This window comes from Mobula birostris, chromosome 8 (genome assembly GCF_030028105.1).
Source record: "Mobula birostris isolate sMobBir1 chromosome 8, sMobBir1.hap1, whole genome shotgun sequence".
In the NCBI taxonomy this organism is placed as follows: Eukaryota; Metazoa; Chordata; class Chondrichthyes; order Myliobatiformes; family Myliobatidae; genus Mobula; species Mobula birostris.
Window position 1 is genome coordinate 34752493 of NC_092377.1, and position 19515 is coordinate 34772007.

General features: G+C 40.3%; 1 protein-coding gene across 3 annotated transcripts in view; it reads right to left on the minus strand.

Moving 5' to 3' along the window:
* The window catches only part of srbd1 (S1 RNA binding domain 1), a 307185-nt gene that overhangs the window by 250683 nt on the left and 36987 nt on the right, over positions 1–19515 (minus strand). For all 3 annotated transcript variants that reach the window (XM_072264996.1, XM_072264995.1, XM_072264997.1), the window contains exon 10: positions 18544–18685. In XM_072264996.1, coding sequence (XP_072121097.1) covers positions 18544–18685 — 142 coding nt within the window. The remainder of the gene's footprint in view (positions 1–18543; positions 18686–19515) is intronic.

Here is a 19515-nt window from a genome sequence, read left to right on the forward strand (position 1 = left end):
ACAGGCCATACAGCTTTAAAAAAAGCAAGTTTAAAATATTTTAAATGAAAAAACATGTATAAAGCAGATCTAAACAACAGTCTGTGCTGTTAAATGTAATTATTTCTTTAAATGCTGCTTTTATTTGACAAAGTAAACAATAATTCCATTCCTGACCATACAAAATGATACATATTAAATCAATCTGCATATATAATATTTCGCATGAACTGCTTCTACATAGCCTGGCTATTTAACATAACATATCAAACTAACTATTTGATGAGTCACACATAGGAAACAATTATTTCCCTATGTGGACTTCTGCTGCAAATTACTAAAATCTTTATCCTTGAATTGGCTTTGAAGCCAAGCAAGTACATCTCACTGTTAACAAGTTTCAGTAATCCTCTTCATAGCAAGTAACTCTACCTACCACAGATGCGCGAAGAGTCCTACTTAATTTTCACTTGTTTGCAAAATTGCATACCATATGGAAGAACAGAATCTTAACCTGTCACATGAAACTGACAGCATGTCTCACTGCAAATACTTTGCATCCTATGATGAACTTTTGAAGTATAATCATCTTGAAGCAGAAGTTATGGCAGTTTTAACATAGCCAGTTCCCATAATAAATGCGATAATTACTAAGTTATATATTGGGGATGTTGACTGAATGCCTTGCAATTTAATGCTTAGGCAAAGAAAGTTAAATTAATTTGCATTTACAGAATTTTCAAATTCAAACTATCAAATAACATGCACAAACCAACAAGTGATGAATACCTCTTGTTCCTTTTCAAAACAATTTGCTTTTTTTAACTTTTCACAGGCATATTTAGCATTTACTTTCCATTTCTATAACTTCCTCCTCAAAAATCCGGCAAGTTAGTCAACATCAGTGATGCCGTCAGTGAACTAAAAGATGCTATTAGAATTGCGCTTGGCCACAGAGTTGTGGGTATAAAGGGAGTAGAGCATGGAGTTAAGCGCACAGCCTTGAGGTGCACTTGCATAAATGGTCAGTGAAGAGGAGGTGTTGTTACTGATCTGTACAGATTGATGTCTGTCAAAGATTCAGATGCAAACGTGAGGCACAAAGGACAATAATTTGCCCGTCACCACAACGGGACAACAGCAGCTGCTATTTCATTCATTCTCCACTCAAATCTGGACCATCTACACATCAGTACTACACATGTTAGGCTGCTGTTCATTAACCACAGTTCGGTGTTCAATACTGTCATTCTTGCCAAACTTACACTGAGCTTCAAGACCTGGGCTTCTATAACTCCCTTCGCAATCATAGCTTGGACTTCCTCACTTACACTGTTGAAAGTATCTCGATTGGTTGTATCATAGCCTGGTATGGCAATTTCAAAGCAGTGGAATGCGAGAGGCTGCTGAGAGGTATGGCCACAACCCAGAACATCATAAACACAGCTGTGGCCAGCAACTACAGGAGGAGGTGCAGAAGCCTGAAGTCCCACACCAACAAGTTCAAGAACAGCTATTTTCCTACAACTATCAAGTTCTTTAACCTATCTTTCACAAGACTAAACCCAACTCAGCAATGTTAAAGTTCAAGTTTACTGTCATTCAACCATACACATTCCTATAGCTAGACAAAACAACGTCCCTCATGGACAAAGGTGCAAAACACAGTACAGTATAACTATCAGATTGAACACAAAATATTAACACAATAATATTAACAGATAAATAAGTATTTGCAGATATACTAGTTGATATAAAGCGCAAATGTGATAGTTAAATGTACAGTAGTAAACTACTACTGGCATTGTTATAAATAATGTGTACTTGCACTAACGTGGACTTATCAGCTGTCTGTTTTTCACACTAAAGTTTTATTTCTGCATAATTTTTCTACTGTTTGTATGATTTTTATGTGTGGCTTATTTGTTGTACATTCATGCCTGTAATGATGTTGAAAGGTTGTACCTTACTCTACATACGCACATGACAATAAACTCAACATGGTCTGGAGTCACACATAACCCATACTTAAATAAAGATGGTAGACTTTCTTCACTAAAGGCGAAGGAATTAGATGAGTTTTTACAAGTTATTCTTTTATAAGTTGTAAGTTGAATACCCCTAGGATATTTTCCATCTACTTGAGGGTAAATGGACCTTGAATTAATGTTTCATCTTTAGACACAGGAACAGAAGTAGACCATTCAGCCCATCAAATCTGTTCCACCATTTCATCATGGCTGATCCCAAATCTCATTCAACCCCATACATCTACTCTCTCACCATATCCTTTGATGCCCCAACCAATCAGCAACCTATCAACTTCCACTTTAAATATACCCAAGGACTTGGTCTCCACCGCAGTCTGTGGCAGAACATTCCATAGATTCACCACTCTTCGGTGAAAAAAAAATTCTTTCTTACTTGTGTTCTAAAAGTTTGCCCCTCAAGTTTGAGGTTGTGCCCTCTAGTTCTGGATAACCCCACCATAGTAAACATCCTCTCCACATCCACCTTATCTAGTCCTTTCAACATCTGGTAAGTTTCAATGAGATCCCACACATTCTTCTAAATTCCAGTGAGTACAGGGCGAAAGCTGCCAAACGCTCCTCATATACTAAACCCTTTATTCTCGGAATCACCCTTGTGAACCTCAAATCTTTCTGAGAGCTTTGAAATATAATAGCGTGCAATGAAGTATCATCCTTTATGTTTTTGAAGAAGCCTTTGGAGTGTGTAAATTCTACTCATATAGCCCAGCAAGAGTGCTGACAATATAGATAATCTGAAAATAGCACCGGTGTTGATACAATTCAAAATTCTTTCTTGCATGGATTAACAAAATACTATGTAATTTTAAAATTAACACATTATTTTACACATTTTTAATTTTTACTTTACATAAAAACAAAAAATATTGCAATTCATCCTTTCGTATAGTAATCAATTGCGTAAGGGTGGCCTTGAATGGAATTGTTACCCTCCAGTTGTTTCAACTACTATAAATGCTGGATTTTTCTATTTGATGTCAAAGTTATATTCCTGATTTGGGGTTCGGAGGACCAAACCCATCAGTTCATTTTGCTGCTGGACTTCCTCGGAGAACACTTCGAGAAGCTGCATGGCCAAAATTATGGCTGAAGATTAGGTTAACAATTTTGGATTAGAGATCTAAACTCAGGTCACTAAAAGTGCAGTGTAATTCTATGCAAAAAACAATAAAATTGAATAATCAAATGCAGAAAATTACATTCATACTGGCCTTCATAAGGAGAGAGATTGAATAAAAAGAGGTAGAAATCATGTGAAAGCTCAACAAAATTGTGGTTAGACATATGTGGTATTGTGTACTACTCTGCACCACACCTTCTAAGGTCTATATATGGATATATATGAATGGATATACAAGCCTCTGGAAGAATGTGGTACATATTAACAAAGTGTTACTAGGGCAACAGACAACAGAAATTTTGAGGAAGGATTTAAAGCAAGCATGTCTATCTAAAATAAAGCAACAAAAATGAAGTCATCAATTTAACCTCAAGGAAAGAGATTTGAGAGGGAGAAGCACAAGTCACATGTATCAGTATCTCAATGGAATAAAGGGAATTACAGAGGCATGAGAAAGGAGCTTGCCCAGGTGGATTGGAGGAGGATACTGGTAGGGATGCTGAGCAAAGGTGGCTGAAGTTTCTGAGAATAGTTCACAAGGCACAGTATAGAAATGTTCCACAGAAGCAGTTCTCAAATGACAGGGCTAGGCAACTGTGGCTGACAAGGGAAGTCAAAGACCTTAGAAAAGCTATGGAAAGGGCATATAAGGTAGCAAACATGAGTGGGAAGTTGAATGTTTGGGAAGCTTTTAAAATCCAACAAAAGTCAACAAAAAAAGCTGTAAGAAGGAAAAAGATTAAATATGAGGGTAAACTAATAACTAACAATAATATAAAGCAGGAAACTAAAAGTTTTTTTCAGTTATGTAGAGTAAAAGGGAGGTGAGAGTTGATATTGGTCCACTGGAAAATGATGCTGGTGAGGTAGTAATGAGGAACAAAGAAATGGCAGGTGAACTTAATTGGTACTTTGCATCTGTCTTCACTGTGGAAGACACTAGCAGTGTGCCAAAGGTCCATGAATGTCAGGGAGCAGGAGAGAGTTGGACAAGTCACCTGGACCAGATGGACTACATCCCAGAGTTCTGAGAGAGGTTGCTGAAGAGATAACGGATGCATTGGTCATGATCTTTCAAGAATCATTAGATTCTGGCATGGACCCAGGGAATGAAGATTGCAAATGTCAGTCCACTCTTTAAGAAGGGAGGAAGGCAAAAGAAAGGAAATTATAGGCCAGTTAGCCCAACCTCCATGGTTGGGAATGTGTTGGGAGTCTATTATTAAGGATGAGGTTTCGGGGTACTTAGAGACTAATGATAAAATAAGTCAAAGTCAGCATGGCTTCTGTATAGGGAAATCTTATCTGACAAATCTCTTCGAGTTCTTTGAGGAAGTAACAAGCAGGGTGGACAAAGGAGAGGCAGTGGATGTCATGTACAGGTGTCCCCCGCTTTTCGAACGTTCGCTTTATGAAACCTCACTGTTACGAAAGACCTACATTAGTTACCTGTTTTCGCTAACAGAAGGTGTTTTCACTGTTATGAAAAAAGGCAGCGCACCCCCGAGCAGCCACTCTCCCCCGGATTTGGAACTGCATTCTAGCCGGCATTACTTAAACACGTGCCTGTGAGCAGCCATTAGCAAGATGAGTTCTAAGGTATCGGAAAAGCCTGAAAGAGCTTGTAATGGTGTTATCGTAAAACTAGACATAATTAAGCATTTCGATCATGGTGACCGAAGTAAGGACAACGTGAGTTTCGCTTGTGGAAACTGATTAAGATGATGTTGAAGAGGTTTTGGCATCCCATGACTAAGAACTGATAGACGAAGGGCTGATGCAATTGGAAGAGGAAAGGATAACAATCGAAACCGAATACAGTAGCAAATGGACCAAAAGTGAAATCGTCCAGGAACTGAACGTGAAGCAACTGCGTGAGATTTTCACTGCAATGATAAAGTACGACTTTAATTTTGAAAGGGTATGTCGGTTTAGGGCATATTTGCAGGATGGTTTGAGTCCTTACAAAGAACTGTATGATCTAAAAATGCACGAGGCTAAGCAGACAAGTAAGCCTTCCACATCAACCACAGCAGACAACGAACCTCGACCTTCGACATCGAGGCAGGCAGACATAGAAGATGACCTGCCTGTCCTGATGGAAACAGACGATGGGATGACACCCCAACCCCCGGCCGCGAACAGATACCGATCCACGAAGAATGCAGCAGTAGCCGAGACGCACCCAACACATCTTTAAGAAAAAAAGCCGAAATAAACAAGCTAATTAATTAGGTGCCACTCGGCAAGTAAATGTCGACCCAGATCAGAGGCGATTGCCAATTGCATCACCTCTGATCTGGGCCAACATTTACGTGCCGGCTGCACCTAATTAGTTAGCTTGTTTATTTCGGCTTTTTTCTTAAAGATGTGCTGGGTGCGTCCCAGCTACCGCCGTACCACCGCATTTTTCGTGGATCGGTACCGGTTTACTGCCTGAAGGGTGGGGGCCACTGCACCACCCCAACCTCCGACGACTCAGCCTAACACACCATCACCAATATGCTCGATGTCTTCCCGATTCCCGTAAGTGATACTACACTGTACATATATTATTTCTACTTTATATAGGCTGTGTATTTTTACATGTTATTTGGTATGATTTGGCAGCTTCATAGCTTAAAGGTTACTGGAGAGAGTGTTTCTGCCGAGAGTGCTTGCACCGTGTTTCTGCCGATGGCGCTTGCGTGAGATTTTCGCTACGGAGAACAGTGCAGGCAGTGATTGTAGAAGAGTATTTCTACTTTATATAGGCTGTGTATTCATCATCTCATTCCTGCTTTTACTATATGTTACTGTTATTTTAGGTTTTATGTGTTATTTGTTATAGTCATAGTCATACTTTATTCATCCCAGGGGGAAATTGGTTTTCATTACGGTTGCACCATAAATAATAAATAGTAATAGAACCATAAATAGTTAAATAGTAATATGTAAATTATGCCAGTAAATTATGAAATAAGTCCAGGACCAGCCTATCGGCACAGGGTGTCTGACCCTCCAAGGGAGGAGTTGTAAAGTTTGATGGCTGCAGGCAGGAATGACTTCCTATGACGCTCTGTGTTGTATCTTGGAGGAATGAGTCTCTGGCTGAATGTACTCCTGTGCCCAACCAGTACATTATGTAGTGGATGGGAGACATTGACCAAGATGGTATGCAACTTAGACAGCATCCTCTTTTCAGACACCACCGTGAGAGAGTCCAGTTCCATCCCCACAACATCACTGGCCTTACGGATGAGTTTGTTGATTCTGTTGGTGTCTGCTACCCTCAGCCTGCTGCCCCAGCACACGACAACAAACATGATAGCACTGGCCACCACAGACTCATAGAACATCCTCATTTGGCATGATTTGGTAGGTTATTTTTGGGTCTGCTAACGCTCACAAAATTTTCCCATATAAACTAATGGTTATTGTTTCTTCACTTTACGACATTCTGGCTTACGAACTGTTTCATAGGAATGCTCTACCTTCAGATGGCAGGGGAAACCTGTACTTGGATTTTCAGGCGGTGTTTGACAAGGTGCCACATGAGACTGCTAAACAAGATAAAATCCTATGACATTACAGGAAAGATACTGGCATAGATAGAGGAATGGCTGACAGACAGGAGGCAGTGAGCGGGAATAAAGGGGGCCTTTTCTGGTTGGCTGCCAGTGACTAGTGGTGTTCCCCAGGGGTCAGTATCAGGACCGCTGCTTTTCACATTGTTTGTCAATGATTTGGATAATGGAATTGATGACTTTGTGGCAAAGTTTGTGGATGATACGAAGATAGGTGGAGGGGTAGGTAGTGCTGAGGAAGAAATGCTATTGCAACAGGACTTAGACAAATTGGAAGAATGGGCAAAAAAGTGACAGATGTAATAGTGTTGGGGAATGTATGCTTATGCATTTTTATAAAAGGAACAAGAGTGAGGACTATTATCAAAATGGGGAGAAGATTCAAACATCAGAGGTGCAAAAGGACTTAGGAGTTCTCGTGTAAGTCTCCCGGAAGGTTAACTTAAAGGTTGAGTCTGTGGTAAAGAAGGCAAATGCAATGTTAGCATTTATTTCAAGGGGAATAGAACATAAAAGCAAGGAAATAAGGGTGAGCACAAACAAGAGAATATCTGCAGATGCTGGAAATCCAAGCAACGACAAAAGGCTGGAGGAACTGGGGAGGAACACTATGCCATCTACTCCTCATCTTCTTTTTCCTCCAGTCCTGCTGAAGGGTATCGGCCCAAAACATTGACTGTACTTTTTTCCATAGATGCTGCCTGACCTGCTCAGTTCTTCTAGCATTTTTCGTGTGTGTTGCTGAGATAATGGTGAGGATTTATAAGACACTAGTCAGGCCACATTTGGAGTATTGTCAACAGTTTTAGGCCCCATATCTCAGAAAGGATGTGTTGCCATTGGAGAGAGTCCAGAAGAGGTTCACAAGGATGATTCCAGGAATTAAGGGGTTAACATATGAGAAGCGTTTGCAGCTTGGGGCCAAACTCACTGAAATTTAGAGGAATGTATGGGGATCTCATTGAAACCTACTGATTAAAAGGACCAGATAGAGTGGATGTGGAGAGGATGTGTCCTATAATGGGGGTATCCAGAACTACAGGGCACAACCTCAAAATTGAGGGGCAAACTTTAAGAACAGAGCTAAGGAGGAATGTTTTTAGCCCAAGAGTGGCAAATCAGTGGAATACTCTGCCACAGACTGTGGTGGATGCCAAGTCTGTAGGTATATCTGAAGCAGAGGTAGATAGTTTCCTGATTGGTCAGGGCATCAAAGGATATGGCAATTAGGCAGATGCATGGGGTTGAGTGAGATCCGGGATCAGCCATGATGGAATGGCGAGGCAGACTCAATGGCTGAACCGCCTAATTCTGCTCCTATGTCTTCTAGAACGATCAACCTAACTTGTTTTGTATTTTAAGAGTAATTAGCTAGGAAAATACACAATTTTTTTCTCGTTGTTGAGGAGTCTAGGACAAGAGGGTGCAGCACAGATCCTCACAGAATATCATGAGAATTCAAACTGATTATAAACCCATGACCCCACAGTTTTTTGTTGATTAACTTTAATGGATGAAATTAAGTTTTAGTCAAGTCTGTATGTGAAATTTATCGAAGGCTTTCTGCAAGCAGACAATGATGCAACTTCTAATTTTTTAAGACCATAAGACACAGGAGCAAGAGCCTAATCAAGAGCCAATCAACCTCTGTTTTAAATATACTCAATGACTTGGCCTCCACAGCCATCTATGGCAACTAATTCAACATATTCACTATCCACTGGTTAAAGAAATTCCTTCTTCCCCACTGTTCTGAACAGACACCCCTCTATTCTAAAGCTGTATCCTCTGCTCCTAGACTCACCCACTGTTGACAGAATTGATGGCTTTGTGGCTAAGTTTGCGGGCGATACAAAGATAGGGCAGGTAGTTTTGAGAAAGCAGAGAGACCACAGAAGGACTTAGATAGATTATCAGAATCAGATTTATTATCACCATGATGTGACATGAAATTTGTTAACTTAGCAGCAGCAGTTCAATGCAATACATAATCTAGAAGAGAAAAACAAAATAATAAAATAAAAAATAATAAACAAGTAAAGCAATTACAGTATTCATATATTAAGTAAATTAAAAACTTGCAAGGAGAATGGGTGAAGAAGTGGCTTATAAAATACAGTGTTAGGAAATGTATGGTCATTCACTTTGGTAGAAGTAGTAAAAGGGTAGACTAGTTTCTATATGGAGAAAACACTGAAAAATCTAAGGAAAAAAGGGACTTGGAAGTCCTTGTGCAGTATTCCCTAAAGGTTAACTTGCAGGACGAGTTGGTGGTGAGGAAGCAAATGCGGTGTCAGCATTCATTTCAAGAGGACAAGAGTATAAAACAAGAACATAATGTTGAAGCTTTGTAAAGCGCTGGTGTGGCCTCACTGGGAGTACTGTGAGTAGTTTTGGGACTTTTATCTTAGAAAGGATAAGCTAACATTGGAGAGGGTTTAAAGGACGCTAGCAAAAATGATTCCGGGATTGAAAGGCTTATCATTTGAGGAGCTTTTGATAGCTCTGGGTCTCTGTAGAGCAGAATTCAGAAGAATGAGGGAAGACCTAATTAAAGCCTATCAAATTGTTGAAAGGCCACAATAGAGTGGATATGAAGAGGATGTTTCCCATGGAGGAGAGTTTAAGACCAGAGGACACAGCCTCAGAATAGAAGACATCCTTGTAGAATGGAGAAAAGGAGGAATTTCTTCAGCCACAGAGTGGTGAATCTGTGGAATTCATTGCCACAGTTGGTTGTGGAGGCCAAGACATTGGGTATACTTAAGGCAGAAGTTGATAGATTCTTGATTAGATAGGGCATGAAGGAGATTGGGGCTGAGAGCGAAAATTGATCAGCCATGATGAAATGGCAGAACAGATTCAATGGGCCAAATGGCCTAACTCTGCTCCTATATCTTACGGCCTACTGAAAACATCCTCTCCACATCCACTCTATCCGGGCATTTCAATATTCAATAGGTTTCAATGAGATTCCCCCCTCATTTTTCTAAACTCAAGCAATTGCAGGCCTGTGCCTCATACATTAACCCCTTCATTCCCAGAATCATTCTTGTGGATGTCCCTTGGACCCTCTCCAATGCCAGCGGAACTTTTCTTAGATGAGGAGCCAAACATTGCTCACAATACTCCAGTGAGGTCTGACCAATGCTTTATAAACCCTCAACATTACACCCCTGATCTGATACTCCAGTCCACTCGAAATGAACATTGTATTTGCCTTCCTCATCTCCAACTCAGTCTGCAAGTTAACCAAGGGAATCATGCATAAGGACTCGCAAGTCCCTTTGCACCTCTGATTTCTGAATTTTCTCCCCATTTAAACAATAGTCTATGCTTTTATTCCTTCTACCAAAGGTGCATGACCATTCAATCCCCTACACTACATTCCATCTGTCACTTCTTTTGACCAGTTTTGTAATCTGTCTGTGCCTTTCTGCAGACCTCCTGCTTCCTCAACAGTAACTGTACCTCCACCTATCATTGTATCGTCTGCAAACTTGGCCACAAAGCCTTCGATTTCTTCATCCAAATCACTGCCATAACACGAACAGAAGTGGTCCCAACAATGACTGCTGCAGAACACCACCAGTCACCAGCAGCCAGCCAGAAAATGTTCCCTTTATATCTGCTCTTTGCCTCCTGCCAGTCAGCTAATCTTCTATCAATTCTAGTACCTTTCCCATAATACCATGGGCTCCTTTCCTGTTAAGCCGCCTCACGCACGGCACCTTTCAAAGGTCTTCTGAAAATCCAAATAAACAATATCCACAGACTCTCCTTTGCCTATCCTGCTTGTTAGTTCCTCAAAGAATTCCAAAATATTTGTCAGGCAAGATATTCCACTATACTGATTTTGGCCTATTTAGTCACGTGCCTCCAAGTATCTCAAAACCTCATCCAACATCTTGTCAACCACTGAAGTCAGGTTAACTTGCCTATTATTTCCTTTCTTCTGCCTCCCTCCTTTCTTAGAAGAGCAGAGTAACATGTGCAATTTTCCACTCCTCCAGAACCATTCCAGAATCTAGTGATTTTTCAAAAATCCTTACTAATGATTCCACAAGCTCCTCAGCTACCTCTTTCAGAACCCTGGGGTGTAGTCCATCTAGTCCAGGTGACGTATATACCTTCAGACCTTACAGCTTCCCAAGCACCTTCTCCTTATTAATAGCAACTACACTATCTTCTGCCTCCTGACTCTTTCGAATTTCTGACATACTGCAAGCATCTTCCACAGTGAAGATTGACAGAAAATACTTAAGTTTATCCTCCATTTCTTTTTCTCCTATCACTATCTTTCCAGCATCATTTTCAAGAGGTCTGCTAATTACTCTCACTTCTGTTTTACTCTCTATATATCTGAAAAATTTCTGGTATTCTCCTTTATATTATTGGCTATCTTACCCTCATATTTCATCTTTTCTCTCATAGTTTTTTTAGTTGCCTTCAGCAGGTTTTTGAAAGTTTCCTATTCCTAACTTCCCACTAATTTTTGCTATATTATATGCCCTCCCTTTTCCTTTTATGCTGTCTTTGAATTCCCTTGGCAACTATAGTTGCCTCATCCCCCCTTTCAAATACTTTTTATCATGTGTAACTTTCCAGTCCTCTAGGGCCATTACAGAATCTAGTGATTCTTGAAAGATCATTATGAATACCTTAAGGGTGTAGTCCATCTGGTCCAGGAGACTTATCTACCTTCAGAACTTTCAGCTTCCCAAATACCACCTTAGTAATAGCAACTACACTCACTTCTGCCCCCTCACACCCTTGAACTTCCAGCATACTGCTAGTGTCTTCCACACTGATGTAAAATAAGCTTGTCCCCTATTACCTCTCCAGTGTCATTTTCCAGCAGTCCAATATCCTATCTCACCTCTCTTTTACTCTTTATATATCTGAAAAACTTTTGGTATCCTTTAATATTTTTGGCTAGCTTACCTTCGTATTTCACCTCGTCTCTCCTCATGGTTTTTTTTTTGGTTGCCTTTTATTGGTCTTTAAAAGCTTCCCAATCCTCCAACTTCCCACTAATTTTTGCTATATTATATGTCCTCCCTTGCTTTTATGCTGCATTTGACTTCCTTTGTCAGCCATGGTTTTTACCTTCCCTTTAGAATACTTCTTTATCTTTGGAATGTATCTGTCCTGCACCTTCTGCATTGCTCCCAGTAATTCAGTCAGTAGTTCTGCCATCATCTCTGCTGGGGTCCCCATCCAATCAACTTGGCCAGCTCCTCTTTCATGCTTCTAATTTCCTTTACTCCACTGTAATACTGATAAATCTGACTTCAGCTTCTCCTCTCAAACCGCAGTGTGAATTCTATCATATTATGATCATTGCCTCCTGAGGATTCCTTTAAGCTTCCAGATCAAATGTGGTTCATTGCACATCACCTAATCTGGAATAGCATATCCCCTAGTGGACTGAACCACAAGCTGCTCTAAAAAGGCATCTCTTAGGCACTCTACAAATTCCTTCTCTTGGGATCCAGCACCATCCTGATTTCCCCAATCTACCTGCATATTGAAATCCCCCAAGGCTATCATATCATTGCCCTTTCTAATGCCTTTTCTATTTCCCGTTGTAATTTGTATTCCACATCCTGGCTACTATTTGGATGCCTGTACATAGCTCCCACCAGGGACTTTTTCACCCTTGAAGTTTCTTAACTCTACCCACAAGGATCATGCATCTTCCAATCCTGTGTCACTTCTTTTAATTTTTTAATCAACAGTGCCACCTCACAGCCTCTGCAAACCTGCCCATCCTTTTGGTACAATGAATATCCCTAGATGTTAAGGTTCCAACGATCATCTTCCAGTCACAGCTCAGTGATGACCACTATGTCATACTTGCCGATCTCTAACTGTGCTACAAGATGATCTACCTTATTGGATGTACTGTGTGCATTCAAATATATAGCCTTCAATCCTGTATTCATCACCCTTTTCGATTTTGCCCCCAAGTTACTTTTCAATTCAATCCCACTGACTGCAATTTTGCCTGATCAACTGCCTGTCCTTCATCACAGTCTCACTATACACTGCATCCACTTGTATACCCGTTGCTCCATCCTCACCCCATCACTCTGATTCCCATCCCCCTGTCACTTGTATACCCGCTGCCCCATCCATCAATCTGATTCCCATTCCTCTGCCACTTGTATACCCGCTGCCCCATCACTCTGACTCCCATCCCCCTGCAACTTGTATACTCGCTGCCCTAGCACTCTGATTCCCATCCCCCTGCCACTTGTATACCCGCTGCCCCATCACTCTGATTCCCATCCCCCTGCCACTTGTATACCCCGCTGCCCCATCACCCTGGTTTCCATCCCTCTGCCAACTTGTATACCCACTGCCCCATCACTCTGATTCCCATCCCCCTGCCAACTTGGTTGAAACCCTTCCCAACAGTTCTAGCAAACCTGCCCATAAGGATAGTGGTTCCCCCAGAAACAGGAGTAACCTGTCCTTTTTGTACAAGTCATAAATTCTGCAAATAAGATCGCAATAATCCAGGAATCTGAAATCCTGCTCCCTACATCAGTTCTTTGGTTATGCATTCATCTGCCTAATCATCCTATTTTTACCCCCACTAGCTCGTGGCACAGACAGCAATCCAGAGATAACTACTCTGGAGGATGCTTTTCAGCTTTTCATCTAACTCCCAATATTCTCTCTTCAGGATCTTCTTCCTTTCCTACCTATGTCATTGGCACCAATATGTATCATGACTTCTAGCTGCTCACCCTCTTTCTTCAGAATGCTGTGGGCCCAATCTGAGACATTCCTGGTCCAGACACCTGGGAGGCAACATAACATATAGACGCCTTTCTTACATACACAGAATCTCCTGTCCTCTCCTATAACTATGGAATCCCCTATCACTATTGCACTCCTCTTCTCTCCCCCTTCCCTATAGTGTCAGGGACCCAGTCACTGCAGCTTCCCCTTCATAGGTCGTATTTAGAGTGGCATACTTATTATTGAGGGGAACCGCCACAGGGGTACTCTGCATTTACTGCCTATTCCCTTTCCCTCTCCTGACAGTCACCCACGTACCTAGCTCCTGTAACTTAGTGGTGACTGCCTCCCTGTAGCTCCTATCACTCCATTCTCCCGTATGAACTGAAGGTCATCAAGCTGCGTTCCTTAACATGGTCTCTAAGGAGACGCAGCTCGATGCACTTCATGCAGATGTAGTTCTCAGGGAGACTGGAGGTCCCCCAGAGTTTCCACATCTCACACAAAGAACATACCTCTAACTCTGGACCCATTCTACTAGCTATTAATACATAGCTAGTGTGCTGAAAAGGGAACAAAAAACTTACTAGAAACTTACTTAGAACCTCTCCTTGTGCTTTCCCAAGACTGTTTAAACGAAGCCTCCCACTCTAACATTGGCCTACTCCAACAGTAGCTGCTTGACTTACACCTCCCTTCTCTTATTGTCTCAAATAAAGCTCACTCCCAATGAAATGTGTCCTTTTCAAATGCCGCCTGCCTTGCAACTATGTTTCGCTCTCACTCACTACTTCAAATTAAATCTTCGCAACACAAGATTCTTGCAGTGTATAGACAAAATGGTTGAATGCAATTGGGATACAAATCTGTCATCCTTTCACTGAAGAGTAACATGCTCAAGGACCCAAATGGTCTGTTCCGATGTTCCATCATAATACACTCGAATAAAATAAGAACAGATTTTTCAAATTCCCATTAGAGGGAACTGCAAGAGGTAGCAAATGACATCTAAGTTAATATGAAAATTGTCAATAGTGATTTTCTTTTAAAAATATATAAACTACGTGTTTAGATTTTTTAATGTGACAGGGAATTTAAAACAGAATGAAACATTTAAAATGCTTTCACTATCATTCTGTACTTGTAAATTTGATATTTAGCCGTGTTTATTATGCAAATCTATCCTCCACAGATGTGCAATGATTTTTGCATGATCTTTATTCTGCCAGAACAATGATCACATTGCAGAAATGGAGAATCTTACATTAAGAGGTAAAGTTTACAGTGTATACCATCCTGAAACAATCACAATTATTGCTGGTTATTATATTGCTTTTTTGCAAAGAGAGAAAAGGCAATGAAAGCTCTTTTCTGCCTATGAACAGAACTGAAAAATTCAAAAAAATCAAGTACTTAATAACTGGCATAGATTGTGAATCTAAGAACAATGAAACTTAGATTTCTCAGAACATTTCTTTTACTTGTTAGATAAGCATTCTTTTACTTGTTAGATGAGGAAAATACTGTCACAACAGCACACTGTGTGTCATTAAGACATCTTTAATTCAATTATAAGCAAACTCAGACATGTCACATATGTTAAATGCAATTGTTTTACATGGCTGCAAGGCACGCGACTGATTTACGGACATCAGCGTCACCATTCCAGTGACAGAAATGGCATGACATTTTATGGAACAAAAAAGTAACAAAAGCAGTTATGTGCATCATAGTTAAGTGAATAGAACAGAAAGTACAGCATACTGCCAAAGTAGATGTTTCTCCTGCTAAGTATGTGGAAAATAAAAGTGACAAAATTCATTGTTTATTCTCACAGAATATTCAAAGGGCATTTGGTACTGGATCATGCAACAATGCTGTTAACCCCACAAATAAACGTTCAGCACAATGCTGAAAACAGTCCAAATATTAACTAAAGTCAATATTGAATGACCAATGAAGTCATTTCTAAAGTTAAAATAATTCAACATTACCTTACAGATAAAATGTAATTTCACTGTAAGACAATCAGAACTCTCTTTGGTAATCAAAAATGTGGAAAATTTTCACGTCACACCATGTACCAAAGTGAATCCAGAAGCAAAATCAGAACTGTACAAGTGAATGAGGCCAGACCATCCTCAACCATTTGTTCTCAATCCAAAATGGGCCAAGTGTAAATGGAAGTTAATTCCTGTAGTTATAAATAACTTTTCAGCTTCCATTAACCTCCAAATGTGATTGCATTTTTTAAATACACAGATGGTTGGATGAATGGTAATTCTTTAACACTAGAAGAAGAGCTTAGTATTGAAACACCCATCCATGTCTTTATCAAATCCAAACTCAAGTATTCAAATGCTCTCTTGGCTAGTTTCCTAACCCCTGAAAGTATCAATTCATCTAAATATTTATGTCTACAAATACCCCGTACAATTCTATTTACCGATATTGCAAATCCTACATAAGCTCAGCAAATTCTTTGTTGTCTTGCCCACCCTATCCATTTACTTTCTCCTGCCTTACAGCACATCTTTTACAAAAACTCAGGACTCCAGTCCATCCTCCATTTTCACTGCACTACTCATTTCTCACAATAATACATATCCCTACCATGCCTTTAGTTGTCCAAGAATTGCAGTCTCAAAATCCAACTTCAAAATCTACCTTTAAGTATTACACCTCCGTGCTATACCTGAAAAGCTTTTTCCTGTGGTAAAGAAGGTTCTATTTAAAATCATATTGCTTTTTTTTTTTTTTTTTTACAAAATATACCGGATACCAAATGAGGTTTTGCCTTCAGAGATAAATATGACGGCGGTTATGCGCACCCAAGTGCATCAACTTACATTTCATCCACTAAATTTCTGTGTAACTAGTATGTTGCAACTCAACAGAAGGTGTGTATTTGTTTGCACGAATGAACATACTTTCCCACTAAAACCCCTATCCACTGCATGAGTTAGAGACTAATGATGTGTCTGGGCCTGTATTTGATGGAGTTCAGATGGAAGAGGAGTGAATCGCATTGAAATCTACTGAATACTGATAGGCCTGGTATGGAATAGACATGCAGAGTAAGCTCATTAGTATAAGTCTAAAGGACTTAAAGGATGAAGATGAGGAGGGTTTTCTTCAGCTATATGTGGTGAAACTATGGAATCATTATCACAAAAGGCCGTGGAGGCCAAAACACCAGGTTTATTGAAAGCAGAGACTGATTGATATGGAAGTTATGAGTTACAAGAATGCAAGAGAATGGTGTTGAAAAAAATTAGCCATGATTGAAGACCGGAGAAAACATGATGGGCTGAATAGTCAGTTGCAGCTATATTTGATTATGATGGTCTGATGGCAGATCCCTCCATTCTCTGCATATTCATATGCCTACATAAGGACCTCTTAAACACCTCTATCACGCCGCTCCACCATCACTATCCTTAGCAGTGCCTTCAAAGCACCCTCCACTTTCAAAAAAAACATTGTCCCATACTTCTCCTTTGAACCTACCTTCTTTCACCTTAAATGCATGCGCTCTAGTATAAGGCATTTCGACCCTGAGAAAAAGATACCTGCTTTCTATCCATCTGTGCCTTTCATAATTTGATAGTTTTCTATCAGGTCTTCCCTCAGCCTCCACTGCTCCAGAGAGAGAAAAAAACAAGTTTCTCCAACATCTCCTTTTACTGTCCACCTACTAACCAGGCAGCATCCTGGTAAACCTCTTCCGCACACTCCCCAAAGTCTCAATATCTTTCCTTTAATGGAGCAACCATCACTGAGAACAATACTCCAGTGCAGCATAATGTGCGTGTTATAAAAATGCAACACTTGTTCACTCATGAACTCAGTGCCATTGCTAATAAATAAAGGCAGACATGTCACATGCTACAAGTCCATAGTATTACAGGAAAGATTCTAGCATGGACAAAGCAGTGGCTAATTGGCAGGTGGCAATGAATGGGAAGAAACGGAGCCTTTTCTGGTTGGCTGCCAGGGACTAGTGGTGTTCCACAGGGGTCTGTGTTGGGACCAATTCTCTTTACGTTGGATGTCAATGATTTGGATGATGAAATTGATGGGTTTGTTGCTAAGATTGCAGATGATATGAAGATATGGTATGTTGGGAACTGTATGGGCTTGCTCTTTGGCAGAAGAAATGAAAGGGTAGAGAAGAGCAAAAACAAAAAACTGAGTCGCCAAAGGGACTTGGTAGTCCTTGTGCAGGATTCCCAAAAGTTAATTTGCAGGTTGAGTCTGTGGTGAAGAAGACAAATGTAGTGTTAGCATTCATTTCAGGAGGACTGGAATATAAAAGTAAGGATGTAATGTTGAGACTTTATAAAGCACTGGTGAGGCCTCACTTGGAGTACTGTATTGTGAACAGTTTTGGGCCCCTTATCTTAGAATGGGTGTGCTGAAACTGGGGATGGTTCAAAGGAGGTTCACAAAAATGATTACAGGATCTAATGGCTTGCTATATGAAGTGTGTTTGATGACTCTGGGCCAGCATTTGCTGGAATTCAGATGAATGAGTGGTGACCTCATTGAAACCTATCAAATGGTGGAAGGCTTTGATAGAGTGGATGCAGAGAGAATGTTTCCTATGGTGGGAGAGTCTGACCAGAGGACCCAGCCTTAAAATAGAGGGCTATCCTTTAAGAATGGGGATGAAGAGATATTTCTTTAGCCAGAGTGGTGAATCTATGGAATTCTTTGCCACATTCAGCTGTGGAGGCCAAGTCTTTATGTATATTTCAGGCAGAGGTTGATAGGTTCTTGATTGGTCAGGGCATGAAGGGATACAGGGAGATGGCAGGAGATTAGGACCAACAGGGAAATTGGATCAGCCATGATGAAGTGGCAGAGAAGACTCAATAAGCCTAATTCTGCTCCTATATCTTACAGTCATGTTCCTTCTTTACTACCCTATCAACTTGAAAAGCCACTTTCAGAGAGCTATGGATTTGGACTCCAAGACCTTTCTGTACTGATGTAGTAATAGATTTTTCTGAAGTTAAAAAGCTTCTACTCTCTTCAAAAGTCTTAACAATCTTTAATATATTTCTCTTACCTGGTGATGATGTATATTTCCAATACTACTGCTGAAGTTGTGATACAGACGGAACTTCTCAGTATCTTTTTTGTTTCCATCTTTCTCTTTTGCAGTTGCTTTAGTCAAAGTTGACTGAATAAAAACAGTATTTGGTTCACACCTACAAACACAGTCAAAGTATCAATATCAATTTGCATTATCGACTTGCACATCCCCATTATTTAGAAGATAGGTGGCATATGCAACAGAGTTTTAAATCAAACTACTTATCCAAAATTCACAACTTAAGATTCACATTCACACCTAATTCAAAGCCTAGACTGCAAAAATTTTCTAAAACCTAAAAGTTACATCATAGAAACAAACCACTATGCCTAAAAAGACCATATCAGTAAATTTGCAACTGAATAAAACTAATTTTATCTGGACTTACAAACTAGCTAAAAGATATACTATGTTGTATCTGTCTAAGGGGGAGATAAAGATAAGGGAGTAGTGGTGGGGGGGGGAGGAGGAGCACTCGGTAGCAAGCAGGGCAGCAAAGGGATTACGGGCTTAAATTACTTATAATCACCTGATCTTCAATTTCTCATAATTAATGATCACAAAATCACCTCATCTCCTACTAACCCACCGTTCTCTTAAACTTAGCATGAAGTGCATTATAGTTGTTGTACAGCAATGTGTCACTTCTGTATTTGGCATATCATGAGAAATCTGCACTGAAGAAATCATGCTATTTCTGGGCCTGGCCCGCACATTATTGCCATTCACTACTGTAGCAGAGTGTTAGCTAGTACAAAAATTAAAGCGACTTTGCCCAGCAACAACTCTGCTCAAAGACAAATCGATGAAATGTCTGGGAATGTGGAATACACATTGTTCAACATACTTAGAACAACAGAATTTGCTCTGCAGTTGGATGAGTAACTCTGCCAGGCAGGGAGTCTTCGCTTCTTGGTTATATTTGTTTCATGAAAGATGAAAGTG